Raw genomic sequence first — 13,145 nt, forward strand, 5'->3', positions numbered from 1 at the left:
TGTCGACCTCACACGCGACGACGGCGACGCTAGGCTAGCGGAACGGTGAAGAACGAGCCCACCGACAAGCCAGCCGACCCGCACGGCAAGCAAGACGTCGTGCACAACGAGAACTACTACTCCGCAGGCGCCATTAGTTTATTTTATATTTGAATTTAAACGAATTTCATTCAAAATTTTGTAATATATAAGCTTAAATAAGTTCAAGTGTTTTCTGGTTAAATTTAACTTTTTTTTTTAAAATTTCTATGTAAGAGACGCGACTTATTAAAACAGAAGGGCTTTCCCAAAAGGTTTCATCAGGCTGTGTTACCGGACGGCGGTTCCGGGGACGCGAGATGCTCTTCCAAAACAGCGGAACATCTTCCTCGCAAAAACAAAAAAAAAAAACAGCGGAACATCATCGGCACCGTTCGTCACACTGAACTTGGAGAAAACATCCATCCATGTCCGCCGCGGCGGCGCCCTTACCACGGCCCCCGCCGGCGCCTCCCCTGCCGCCTGCCACACCCTTCCACGACGACTCTCTCCACTCCCTCCTCGCCTCCCTCTCCTCCCCCGCAGCTGCCCGCCTCCTCCCCGTTCCTCTCCTCGCTTTCTCCCGCCTCCGCCACCGCCTCCCTTCGTCTTCCCACTTCCTCCTCCGCCCCATCGCTTCTCTCCTCCACCTCCACCGCCCCCACCTCCGCGTCGGCGCCCAGCTCCATGGACTCTCCCTCTCCCTCGGCCTCTCTCGCCACCCCGACCTTGCCCCCCGTCTCCTCTCCCTCTACTCCTCCCACCCCTCCCTGCTCCCCTACGCCTCCCGCCTGGCCGCCGAGTCCACCTACCCCCTCGCCTACAACATCCTCATCTCCGCCTGCCTCCGCCACGGCCTCCCGCGCCAGGCCCTCGCCGCCTACCAACAAATGTCCAATCACGCCGTTCTCCCGGACGCCTTCACCTACCCTTCCGTCCTCCGTGCCTGCGCCGAGGCCGGGGACCTCGCGCTGGGGCGGGCGGTGCACCAGCACGGCGCGGCGGGCGGGATGGACGGGCACTTGTTTTTCCAGAACGCGCTGGTCTCGATGTACGCCAAGTGCGGGGACCTCGTTGCCGCACGCACCGTGTTCGATGGAATGCCACACAAGGACGCGGTGTCATGGAACACGATCATCTCCGGGTATGTGGCGGCTGGCCAATCGCGGCAAGCACTTGACCTGTTCCAACGGATGCGAGCAGACGCCTCGGCGGAGGTGCCACATTCAGTGACATGGAACACGATTGCTGGGGTATACGTCAAGACGCGCGACCACAGGGCAGCGGTTGAGCTGATCCGGGAGATGGTAAACGGCGGCGCAGAGGTGGATTTCGTGACAATCGTGATCGGGCTCAATGCCTGCTCACGGGTTGGCTGGCTGAGGCTGGGCAAGGAGATCCATGGGTTAGCAATCCGCATGCGCTGCGACACGGTCGAGAGCGTAGGCAATGCGCTGATCACCATGTATGCCAGGTGCAAGCATATGGACTCTGCTCGCAGGCTGTTCGAAATGCTGGGTTGTAAAGGCGTGGTAACATGGAACACAATGATAGCCAGCTTTGCGTTGTCCGATGATGCCGAAGAGGCTTCCAAGCTTTTCCGCGAGATGGTATGCGGAGGTGTACAGCCTAATTATGTTACTGTCGTCACGTATCTAGCCCTCTGCGCCCGTGTTGCCAATCTGCAGCATGGGCAGGAGCTCCACGCCCACATCGTCAAGCATGGTTTCAAAGGCTACCGCTTGTTGTGGAACTCTCTTATTGACATGTACTCCAAATCAGGGAGGCTCTTGGTAGCACAAAATGTCTTCGATACCATGGATGACCGTGATATGATATCCTACACTTCGATGATAGCAGGGTACGGGATGCAGGGGAAAGGATCAGTTGCGCTGCAGATTTTTTACCAGATGGTTGATAGCGGGATCAGGCCCGATCACATAAGCATGGTTACTGTACTCACTGCGTGTAGCCACTCTGGACTTGTGACGGAAGGAGAAGAGCTTTTCGATAAGATGACCAGTTCATATGGTATAAAGCCTCAGATGGAGCATTATTCTTGCATGGTTGATTTATATGCACGTTCTGGACTAATAGAGAAGGCAGAAGGAATGCTCAATGACAGCTTTTTCCCTTCAACATCCACGATGTGGGCAGCATTAGTCGGGGCTTGCCACGAGAGAGGCAACATAAAAGTTGGTGAAAGGGCAGCTAGGAGGCTGTTGGAGATGAGGACAGAGAATGCCGGTCACTATGTTCTTATTGCTAACATGTATGCAGCTGCGGGTTGCTGGGATGAGCTAGCAACAGTCAGGAAACTGATGCGTGACTTAGGTGTCACAAAAGCACCTGGGTTGGCATGGGCTGATCTTGGTAATGGGTTCACCCCCTTTTTGGTTGGAGATAGATCAAACCCTCTAGCACCAGAGATCTATGAGATTTTGGATGAACTATCAGAACAAATGAGGAATGTCAGTAATTGTAGCGATCTTGACATAGTAGAGGTACTCACAGATCAAAACCAGTAGTCATAGGATAGGGCCACTATGCTCTTTCATGTAAACCACAGTTCATGAATCAACTCGATATTGAGATCACACAATAAAGCATAGAGGTGATAACACAAAGAGGCAGACATATATTTATAAATAGTCTCCTCGAGGTAGGTGCTAGAAGATGGACTACTGAACAAGATGTGTTTCAAACTGATCCATGTGTGCTGCGTTGGCCTGCGGAAAGCACTGTGCCTATGTCCATTGTGTACAAGTCTCATTTCTCTTGGCAAGTGATGCTTCTCAGGTATTGTTTCACAGCACACATGAATTTGCATCCATGGCGTTATTGGCACCTTCTGGTCAAGACTTAATTGTGAATTGTTTTCAGGCGACGTTCACCAGTTCCCAGCATTTGCTCATGAAAAGAGAAGGCTTTCTAAAGGATGGTAATATTTTCTCCCTGTGCATCACCTTTTGTCCTCCTGTTTGATTTAAGCCTTGATGACATCAGAAGGATGAAATTTTTGCAAGGATGTATTGATTAATTTGTTATGCTCTTTATCGGCTATTTAAGCCTATAGCATTTTGCATGGACAGTTGTTTGTTGGACCCCGCATTCCCATTAGAAATTGATGATATAAAGTTCAGAATAGTAACAACTTCATGGATGTACTAGTGCAGATAGAATTTTGTAAACATGCTAATTTGCAGCATCAGATTTGTCCCTGATATCATGAATAAAAAAGACAACCAGACAAACTTATATATGCAGTTATGTATTAAGTCTGTCCACTTCTTATTCTCTATGTTGATATCAGGAACGAATTTAATATAATATTTTGCATTTTACATAAATATATAGTACTGTATGTTTTTTTTTTTGTAAATGGTGGTGGGGACATGTGCTCCCCCTTGAAATGGAATTCCTCGTAACTAACTAGACATAGCAAGGATCAAGCCTTCACAGAACTTACTAAGACTATTACATAGTGGATTGCATTTATTCTCCTAGCTACGAGTTTAGTTTCTTAGTAACACAAGCTTGTAATATACTCATCCCACGTTGTCGCAACATTTTCATGGTTGCATAGTCTTTTGATATTGGAGTGACGAGTCTGTAATCTTGGTCTATATAATATTGTAATATTTGTTTGAGATTTACTATCCTGGTTATCCTTCGAAACCATACACTCCCTAGAAATAAAGAGCTCTGGCTGCTTCCCTTGTTTACCGTTGTTGGGGCCCTATGTCTGTGGGATTCGCCGCGATGAGTTTGCGTATGCATCAACATGCCGTTTGCATGCAGGGAAAACATGTTCGTGGCTGCTATCTTCTTCGCATTCGCAGTGACGAACCGCCTTCATTGCGTTCATGTCACCTCCACTTCCGTATTGTTTGGGTTGCCCTTGCAGAGGCACCACTGCCAGGGTGCTTGATGCCTGGCCTAGCTGTCTCCATCGTCTGTCCTCTCAGGACGCCTCTCTGGTCCTCCCTGAGCTTCTGCACCGCCTCAGCGAGTCATGCACTAGCTCGCGCCCTGCCCCCTCGGCAGCTTTGGCTGTGGCACTGGCACCTGTGGTACCGTGTCTCATTGGGCCTCTTGGGTGTGGTTCGAGCTGAGAAGCGAGGAGGTCCGTAGATTCAGCAACGCGCTCCCAGTTTACTCAACCATGCCCAGATCTGTACGCTTCCCCATCACCTCTAGGTGGTCTCGAGCGGCACCAGGACGTGGAGGAGCTGCTCTGGTGGCTTCGAGCGGTACCAGGATGCAGATGAGCTGCTCCGGCGGTCTGATGTGGCATCGGGGACCTGACCCCTTGTGTCTTCCTCTGCTTCTCTGTTCCACATCTGCTTGAGTCGACTGCGGGCATCTTGCTCGGCTGTGCTCCGTGTCCGCCGCGTCTGCCATCTCTGCCGTACCCTGATTTTGCCGGTTCCTACATTGCATGAGGTGATGCTCTTCATTTTTTTTCCTGATTTATATTCTTACTTTTTGAAGCTGCCATTTTCTTCTTGTGATTTCTCTATTTTTTTTCCCTGGTCGATCCGATAGATCCCCATGCTCATATCGTCTCCATGGTCCCTGCAGGGACGTGGCACTGTAAGCGCTCAGGGTGGGGGCATGTGGCAAGGAGCTCCACACAGACGGGCAGTCGCACAAGGTGCTCCCTTTCCCCTCCCTCAGCCAATCCCCTCCTGTTTTCGTGCGAATTGGTTGCTGTGATGCTCTGATTGCAGCGGTTTAGCTGTTGAAATTGAGTTTGTGGGAGAAATGCGTGTATGCCATCTTGCAAAATTGTGCCAGCTTTCTGGTAGACTTCTGAGGGTTGTATATGGAGGATGTGAGATGGCTCATAGTTAAGCAAAAGTTAATTGATGCAAGTTATGCTTCCAATTATTGTCTTACAGTAATATTAAATTAGAATTGGCCAGTTTGTAGTTTCATACTTCAACTATTTAACCTAATTCCAGTAAACTGTGCACTGTTATCGGTGAGGTTGTTATCTTACTTGTGCACTTAGCTTGAGATTGTGCATGCATACCTGAACCGTGTCGATCTTAGGCTGATTAATAATAGTTCGAAACTTATTTGGGTCTTATGTTGACCTCTGATGTTGTCAAGGCATCCCAAGTAAATAAGAGGAACCAGGAGTTGCATGCTCATGAGTCTTTGCTGCTAAGAATAATTTTGTATTGCTATGACCTTCATGAAGAAAGTATGTTACATTAATTTATGTAATCGTAGAGATCATGGAAATCATTAAGCTTCAAATCTGTATGAAACTAGCCACGGGGCTGGCAATTCAATAAAGATACAGTTTTTGACAGCTTTTGGTGACTGAATGAGACAATGAAATTAAGCTTATTGTATAGCCCAGAAAATGAAAGCAACTATACTCATGAATTGTCTCAAGTCATCCAAGGAGTTCATCTGGTTGTTCGTCTAATAAACATAAAAAGTCAAACTTGCATCTTCATGTTATTCCTTTTCTAAGCCCAACCAATTTTGGTGCTCTGGTATCTGTGTCACATGCATATCCCCCAAGCTTACATTCGCTTACCCTTTCTCCTTATCCTGAATGCCCATTCTCACAGCTATCCGCCTATTATTTGTGGTCTTCCTTTATATTTGATCTTTATAAACCTTCCCATTTTCATCTGTATAAGAACTGATTGCAATTTACTTTCGTCAGTACTTAGATAGCTAGCTACCGCCATGAAATTTATATATACAGTACACTTACATACAAGTACTTGTTTGCTCATCTACTACAAGTCTACAAATCACTGAGTATTTCTTACTGCAAACAAACTAGAAGAGCATAAGTATGTGGTAGTACCAGCATACCTCAAATTGGTACACTCTCTGCCTCATTATTTAACTAAATTATTTACCCCTAGGCCCCTCATGCATACAACCGTATATACACACACTCATCGGTACTGTGTATGCTGTGGTCTTTGTCTTCGAATAGAGACTACAGAGATTAGACAGACAGCGAAAACACCACTATGCTCATGCTGCTGTTGTACAGGCTATCATTTTAGTCTCCTTTCAGTAAGTGAGTGAGCACAGAGACAGACGAAAAAACCAACCTCACACATTTTTCTCATGTGCCCATAGGTTTTTACCAGTAGCTGACTAGGAAATCGAAGTGAATGGCCAAGATCACTTCGTATGAAAATGAAGACCTGGTTAGTTTACTAGGCAATTTTATATCCCTAATTTCTCTGTTCGTACATACTTCTTGATTTCAGTATATTTGCATCCGATCTATCCTGCCTTTTCTCATCCAGGTTAGTTTCATTCTATTCAACTGTGCCAGCAATGCCAACAGCCCTGCTAAAATATGTGTCGAAGGCTCAATGCAGACACATCACTGGAAACTCCTTGTGCATTTAGGTCGAATCTGGGAAAACAGAAACCGAGAAATTGGAAAGGTTACATATGAACTAGGTTTCTTCATGGTAGATTGCCAGGTACATATTACAGGGAGGAATTACTCATTATTTATGGTAGATCGCAAGGCAAATGCACCTTTGCTTTGATTTTCCACCTTAAGAATAATCACTCATTGTTCATCCCACTATTACAGGGAGGAATTATGTAAGGTAAAATTGCACAGAGCAGTTTAAAGAACGGAAAGAAGGTGTATCTATAAATTTTAACAATTCATTATTGCGGAAGATTGGGATTTGAGAAGAGGCTTTGGCGTTGGAAGGCGTTTTTATTGAATTGACTGAATTCGATAGAGTGATGAAGAGATTTTGGTGTCTCAAACATTGCTTCGTACTTTTCCAGTGTGAAAACCAGATATATTTCCTTCACTTAACATATCTAGTAAGTGGTAATGACGACACAAGTTCATCGCCTCTTTGCTGAAGGTGCTGTCTCATTGGTTGAACTTGGCTCTTTCAAAGATGAAAATACATGATCAGTCCTTTGCGGGTTGGATTCAGCAACTTCGGTGTGTGTGCATCCTGCTTCCTGAATATATGGGCCATTTGGCTTCCTAAGGGACATATGATTAATTGGCATTTACTGGTTGGACTGACCATGCTCTTGGACATGATTAATGTTTGAAGGCAATGTTTTCCTAACGATACACTGCCTCTTCTGGCCTCTATTGATATCCGCATATACAGTAACATTTTTGTTTGTGTGCATCATCAGGATGTAAACGCTCATACAGTCATACCCCGCAAAAAAGATGCAAACGCTCATCCTGGAGAGCACTGCCATTTTGAGGAACATAACTGCTGCTGTCCCGGAGAGCACTGACACTTTGAGGAACGGTGGCTGACGGTGAGGGTGAGCTTCAAAAAGGAGCAGAAACTCTTTGATGTTCTGCAGCCCTGGTGATGCTAACTGGCTGGTCGCTTTGGAAACAACGCAACGCAAGAGTGTTCAATAACCCCATGAGGCAATGCAATCCCCATGTGCTGACTGTTGACTGACCACATCCTGGAGAAGCTCAGTAGCTGGGTTAGCACAGGTGTCGGAGGGAGAAACTATGCACTGAGTAGCTAGTTTTAGAGTTTAGGTGGGTGTGTTGCTCATCCCTTTGTTCACAAAGTGGTTTCGACTCTTGTAAATAGTTTCTATCTTCCATAAAGCTATGGTATGCCTTTGGCATAATCTCGCAAAAACGATTTCAAAATCATAGGAATGGAAAAAAGGCAGGATCCATGTCGCTAAAATTAATTGTGTTTATACAAAGTTTTTTTATTACATTCTTTCCAGAAGGTTTGAGCGGATGAAAAATTCTAAGTATAGTGTAGGAAAATATTACTTCCTCCATTCCAAATTAATTAGTCAATTATATGAATCTATACAAATGTTAGTCAATTAATTTGGAACAGAGGAAGTAACATACAACCAATGTATGATTCTTTTAAGGAAACTAATCATCCAAAACTCCTGTATAAAAACTCTTTGAATCAAATAGGTCTTTTGCTAGCCAATCTGGACAGAACATACACCATTTGTCCAAGTTCAGCACGTTGAATTCACCTTCTTTTTTTGGAAAAGGTGAAGCCCCTTCCGTCGAATTCACCTTCTACAAGTTATCGCACCAATGTCAAGTTTACGATCACCAGTACATTTTACACATCAAGTTGTCGTGAGAAACATGGGATTCATCTGTATTTTGAAATACGGGAAGACTATTTCCCCATTTATCAGGCATAAGAAGAAGGCTCGCTACAGGTCGCACAAGGCTAAAATAAGGAAAATAAAACAAAAAAACAATTGTTCCAGAACGATGATTCCCCAATGCTTTGCTCAGACAGGAAACCAATCCGCGGCGTGTTTTTAAGTTCTTTGAAGCACAATCAGCAGAGGAGCGGAAACAAGGCCAAAGACGCGTGCATTTCTTTCATGCCAAATTACGCAACTTAAGAACATAAGAAGTGATCGAAGCACCTTCCTTTTCAATCCTATATTACTGTCAGTAGAGCAAATCACAGATGCTAGCTCAGCAAAATCCTCCGATTTGATGTTATTTACTCAGATTAGTACATGTGCATCTGCTAAGCTGCAATCTATCCAGTAGCTCTGCAGATCTGCTCATGCTGTTTCTTGGATTGGATCGACGGTTTAACGGTGTAAAAAAGTTAACATCGTATCACCCCAGTAGTTTCCCTGAAGTTATCCTACTTTCCGCAAACTAAGGTTACTTCCACACTATATCACCCAAAAACTTGAGAGCAGGAACACCTCTGATTTCCATGTCCACAAGAGGTGCTTGCATTACATGCAACTCCATCAACTCTGGATCATTCTTTATCATATCCAAAGCACGCGCTTGATCCTGCATGAAACAAGATGCATAAGTTGCCCTTGTGCATTGGTTGTTTCTACTTTCTAGAATAAGCAGATCATTATTTGAAATTATTATTTATCAGAACAGTGGCTGTCGTACCTTTCTTTTTATAGCACAAAATTTACAATCTGATGATGAAGGTGGTAGAACTTGGTTGACGATGAGTCTTCTTACTGGAACACTTTCTTTTTGCAATGAAGAATGTAACCTTCCTGATTCACTGATCGCCATGACCTGACAAGAGCAACAAAGGGGCTAACCATTAGAACGAGACATATACATACAGAAGCGGCTGGGGGAAGTGAGATTAAATTTACCGTTGGAATTGTCACTATAATAAATTCAGTTGACTCTGTGTCACGAAAAAGCTCCCGCACCTTGACCATCCTTTCTCTGAGTTGCTCCAATTTGTTCGCCTTGAGAGGTAGAAGATGAGTTCAAAGTTTTGAACACCTAGCTGGTGAAGAAAAAAATATGTTCCAGAGGAACTGCAGAAGGAACTTACTGCATCCTGCTGTTGAACTTCTTGTCCAAAAACTGATTTAATAGCTGATGTTGCTGAAGCAATTTTGCTCCTAAGCTGGACGACAGACGAAGCTAAATCAGTATGAAAGGCCTCAGCTAGATGGAACATCTAGTTATTGTAATGAGTTTTGAAGGAAACATTCCAGTAAAATACCAGTTGCTCCTAAATTTCAGAGAAACCGGATGGAATAGGCAAAATGCATTCTTAAAAACCTAATAATCATGATATTTAGACAGGTGAACGGGAGGTTTGTGAGGTCAAATTAAACGCCACTGACAAAAAATTAGACTTCAAGGAACACCATATAAATAGACTGAAACAGCATAATGACTAGATGAATATACAACAGGATATGCACCCTTCCAATTCCACAGATTAGCAGAAACTCTGAAATTGCACAAACAAGCACGAAATGGATGAAGGCTACAGCAGCAGAAATGCATTAGTTCCTAATCTATCTATCCAGCGAACTAACAGAAGTGATACTGCAAACAAGTAGGGTAATGCAAAGTAAGTAATTTTTTCTTCTTTCCCTGATTTAATCTATAGCATGCTTGCGTGGTCCTTACATCTTAACATGATAGCTCAGGACACTAATAAAGATAAACTACCTTCAAGATCTTCCCAATTGATGCATCCAAGAAGTCTGGCAAGGATAGTAACCGAAGTGTATGGCCCTGCCAATGGGTGAAGCAAATCATACACAATAAGGTGATTGTGGAGAGTTACGTTCTGATTCACAGAGATATGGTCATTACCGTAGGAGCCGTGTCAAATACAATGCGGCTAAACATGCTATATTCTGGTGCTTCGAGGAATTGTATAACCTGGGTGTGACATACAGATAGGAAATCACAGGTTAGAAGTGGAAGAATCAGATGAACTAGGGCGAGTACAAGCTCAAAGACATATGTGTTCCCCCGTACATTTAGTAAAAAGGATTGTGTGGGCCTAGCTTTGTTCCTGGTGCTTTGGTCTGTGGATCTTATGTCTGCTGTGTTTTCTTTAGTTTTTTGTTTGCTGGAAGACCTGAACTCTTGCTCTGTTACTTATTTCAATGACGGAACCCTGGGCCATATGCTTTGCGAGGAAAGAAAATAAAGCCCAAAGTCATCTCTTTTTTACCTTAGAAATTGCTATTGCCTCATCCAGTCCTGGTGGTGGTGTGTCCAATAGCTCCCCCAGTTTTAACTCCCCAAGCTGTATTTAATAAGATGACAATAATAAATCCGAAGATGGACAAAGAAATTCAGGCTACTTACGAACAAGAGAATGATGGCTGAACAGAGAATGGACCATGGATGTATTGGTAGCAAAAATATGGGCATGTACCTGGTCAGCAAGAATCCCTAGGCCCATGCCGTCCATGAAATCTTTTACCCCGCTCCCTCCATTCTTTTGATTTATTGTCCGAAACTCTTCACGAGACTTCTCAGGATTTATCTGCGTCAAAATTGCAAAAATGCCACATTCAAGCACTATCCATAGCAATCACATTTCTAGGATAAATTGGATACATGATTAAACCAAACCCCCACTACTTGTTGTTCCACAGAATTAATCCATGTGATATCTGAATATTTTCTCAATTTAACCATAGATGTTTCCAAGTTATCAAAATTGAAAGAGTATCAAAATTGCAAACACTGGGAAGTAGATTAACGACAGTAGTTGGCTACAAGATCAGAGCCTCACAGTACAAATCATTACAGTTTATCAAGATAGGGGTGTCGCATAGAGCAGTTTCTCTGTTAGGCATACCAATGTAACTCACCTCAAGTGCAAACAGTGGTGAATCAGTGCCTTCCACAGGCGCGAGAGCGCCTCCAGTCAAATCCTAAGACAAGCAGGCAGTAGCAATGTCACCACACATCACAAGAACGAACTCGCTGGGGGTGTTGAAGGGAGGGGGTAGTCGACCCGACCTGTGCGAACGAATCGCTGAGGGAGTGCGCGGGGTCGGTGGAGACGACGAGGGTGGGGTGGCCGCTGTTGGCGAAGCGCACGGCGAGCGACGCCGCGCAGCTCGTCTTGCCGACGCCCCCCTTGCCCCCGAGCATGTAGTAGCGCCGCGTGGTGCGGGCCGCCATCTCCTCGAACCCGAGGTCCTCCTTGGCCGACGGGGTGGCCGCGGACGCGGACGCGCGCAGGCGCAGGGAGACGTAGCGGACGGGGCGGCTGCGCGGGAGCCGCAGTGCGGGCAGGGCCCCCGCGGGGGCCGCCGCCAGGGAGAGGCGGCGCGCCGCGGCGTGGAGGCGCGGGGAGGCGGTGGCGAGCATCGTGGCGGATGAGGGGGGAGATGGGTTTGTTCGGGTTTGGCTTGTGATTTTCTGACGGGTGACGACGACGACGGCGCGGAGGAGCAGCGGGCGGCGCCTCCCGCTGCCACGCCGCTCTGTCGCAGCAAGGCAGCCCAACTGGCCCAGCCTCTTGGTACGCACCACGAGTGAGCGCGGCCACATTTCTGGCCTGCAGCTCGCCCACGAAACATTCCAGGCCGTGGTTTCCTTTCTAGTCTTTTTGAAGTCAGCCGGCCGATACAAACTTAACCGTTCGGCCTACTCGTGGTATGGGCCCAACCCAGCTCAAACCAGATCTGCTGTTAATTTTTTTGATAATGAACCTTTTATTATTTTGAATAAGCAATTACACCCAACCTCTGCATTGCTAAAATGCACACAACCGTTCAAATATCACAAAATTCTAAAATGAAAATAAAAAAGCGAATTACATATCAGACACGAGCACTGTAAGACGCCTAGGATGAAAGCGGAGGTCCAATCCTTACATTATGCTGCCACCCATGTAGGAAAAAGGTATCTCTCGCCGTATCCTCCAACCGTGTACATACCTCCGTAAAAAGATCGCGGTTCTCCGCGTTTTGCAGCGCATACCACGAACGGAGAGTAGCGGTACATCTGTAGATAACCTGCAAGAGAGAACAATTTTTATCATTAAAAATTTCTGCAGAGCCATAGCGACCATATAATGGCAAGCGCTCCCAACCTAATAAACGTTCTAAATCTATGGTCAATACCATGAAGCCAATTACCGAAGATATTGGCCACACTAGTCGGGGGATACAGATCAGAAGCTACTTGGATGCATGGCCATACAAATCTGGCAAAGCGGCATTGGGAAAACGAGTGTTTAATCGTCTCGTTGTGATGGCAGAAAACACACTACGTACTCCCATGCCAATTGCGTTTCACAAGATTATCTTTGGTTAGGATTACCCCTCGACGCAAATACCAGCCAAAAATATTAATTTTAAGCGGTATTTTCATCTTCCAAATCTTCTTGTTCTTATCAACTGGTATTTCCGGTTGTATGATTGCATTGTACAATGAACTTAAAGATAACTTTCCATTGGAGTGTAAGTTCCAACGAAATTCATCATACCCTTGGGACAATTGAATGGATTCCAAACAAAGCTGTAAGGCATTCCATGCAAGAAATCTCGGACCGATTTAAGTCTCGTCTAAACATCACTGCCGGAGGTGAGGCTGCCATTACTAAAGCAACGGTATCACTTTTGCGACGAACAATGCTATACAACACCGGATATTGTTCAGAGATAGATTTATTCCCTAACCAGAAATCCTCCCAGAACCGTATCTGCGATTCATCCTTAATATTGAAAGTACCATATTTGAAGAAAAATTTATTCGTTTCCATTAGGCTAGCCCAGAAATGCGAGTCTCCCGGTTCCCAAAGGATTTGGATAATGCTTTCTTGCCAATGTACTTTCTTCTAACAATGGTCTGTCATACGCCGTCT

At 45.3% G+C, this 13,145-nt stretch overlaps 2 protein-coding genes across 10 annotated transcripts; one reads left to right on the forward strand and one right to left on the reverse strand.

Annotated features, from left to right (window-relative positions):
* The first annotated feature begins 359 nt into the window (after window positions 1-359).
* On the forward strand, window positions 360-7,746 carry LOC127306109 (pentatricopeptide repeat-containing protein At1g71490). Of its 9 annotated transcripts, none has more exons than XM_071822874.1 (8): window positions 360-2,817; window positions 2,902-2,959; window positions 3,820-4,464; window positions 4,603-4,675; window positions 6,139-6,209; window positions 6,312-6,494; window positions 6,611-7,100; window positions 7,189-7,746. In XM_071822874.1, the coding sequence occupies exon 1, from the start codon at window positions 447-449 to the stop codon at window positions 2,544-2,546; it is 2,100 nt and encodes a 699-aa protein (XP_071678975.1). In that variant the 5' UTR covers window positions 360-446; the 3' UTR covers window positions 2,547-2,817; window positions 2,902-2,959; window positions 3,820-4,464; window positions 4,603-4,675; window positions 6,139-6,209; window positions 6,312-6,494; window positions 6,611-7,100; window positions 7,189-7,746. The 9 variants fall into 9 exon arrangements, with proteins under 9 accessions (XP_071678975.1, XP_051192673.1, XP_051192671.1 ...); XM_051336713.2 differs by having other exon boundaries at window positions 3,820-4,144; window positions 4,219-4,464; window positions 6,611-7,746; XM_051336711.2 differs by having other exon boundaries at window positions 6,611-7,746.
* A 681-nt stretch (window positions 7,747-8,427) lies between these two features.
* On the reverse strand, window positions 8,428-11,701 carry LOC127306111 (ATPase GET3B). Its single transcript, XM_051336720.2, has 10 exons — window positions 11,291-11,701; window positions 11,140-11,202; window positions 10,698-10,808; window positions 10,491-10,565; window positions 10,124-10,192; window positions 9,977-10,042; window positions 9,345-9,419; window positions 9,157-9,255; window positions 8,939-9,073; window positions 8,428-8,827 (listed from the first exon to the last, which is right to left on the reverse strand). Exons 1-10 carry the CDS (start codon window positions 11,642-11,644, stop codon window positions 8,690-8,692), a joined length of 1,185 nt encoding a protein of 394 aa, XP_051192680.1. The 5' UTR covers window positions 11,645-11,701; the 3' UTR covers window positions 8,428-8,689.
* Window positions 11,702-13,145: the final 1,444 nt, after the last annotated feature.

The sequence above is a fragment of the Lolium perenne genome, chromosome 6 (genome assembly GCF_019359855.2).
Source record: "Lolium perenne isolate Kyuss_39 chromosome 6, Kyuss_2.0, whole genome shotgun sequence".
Classification (NCBI taxonomy): domain Eukaryota; kingdom Viridiplantae; phylum Streptophyta; class Magnoliopsida; order Poales; family Poaceae; genus Lolium; species Lolium perenne.

Coding starts and splice junctions, on each gene's coding strand:
- LOC127306109 (XM_051336711.2), top strand. CDS start 447: ATGTCCGCCGCGGCGGCGCCCTTACCACGGCCCCCGCCGGCGCCTCCC.
- LOC127306111 (XM_051336720.2), bottom strand. CDS start 11,644: ATGCTCGCCACCGCCTCCCCGCGCCTCCACGCCGCGGCGCGCCGCCTC. Junction 11,203..11,290: donor TCAGCGATTCGTTCGCACAG/GTCGGGTCGACT, acceptor TGCTTGTCTTAG/GATTTGACTGGAGGCGCTCT. Junction 10,193..10,490: donor AGGCAATAGCAATTTCTAAG/GTAAAAAAGAGA, acceptor TGTCACACCCAG/GTTATACAATTCCTCGAAGC.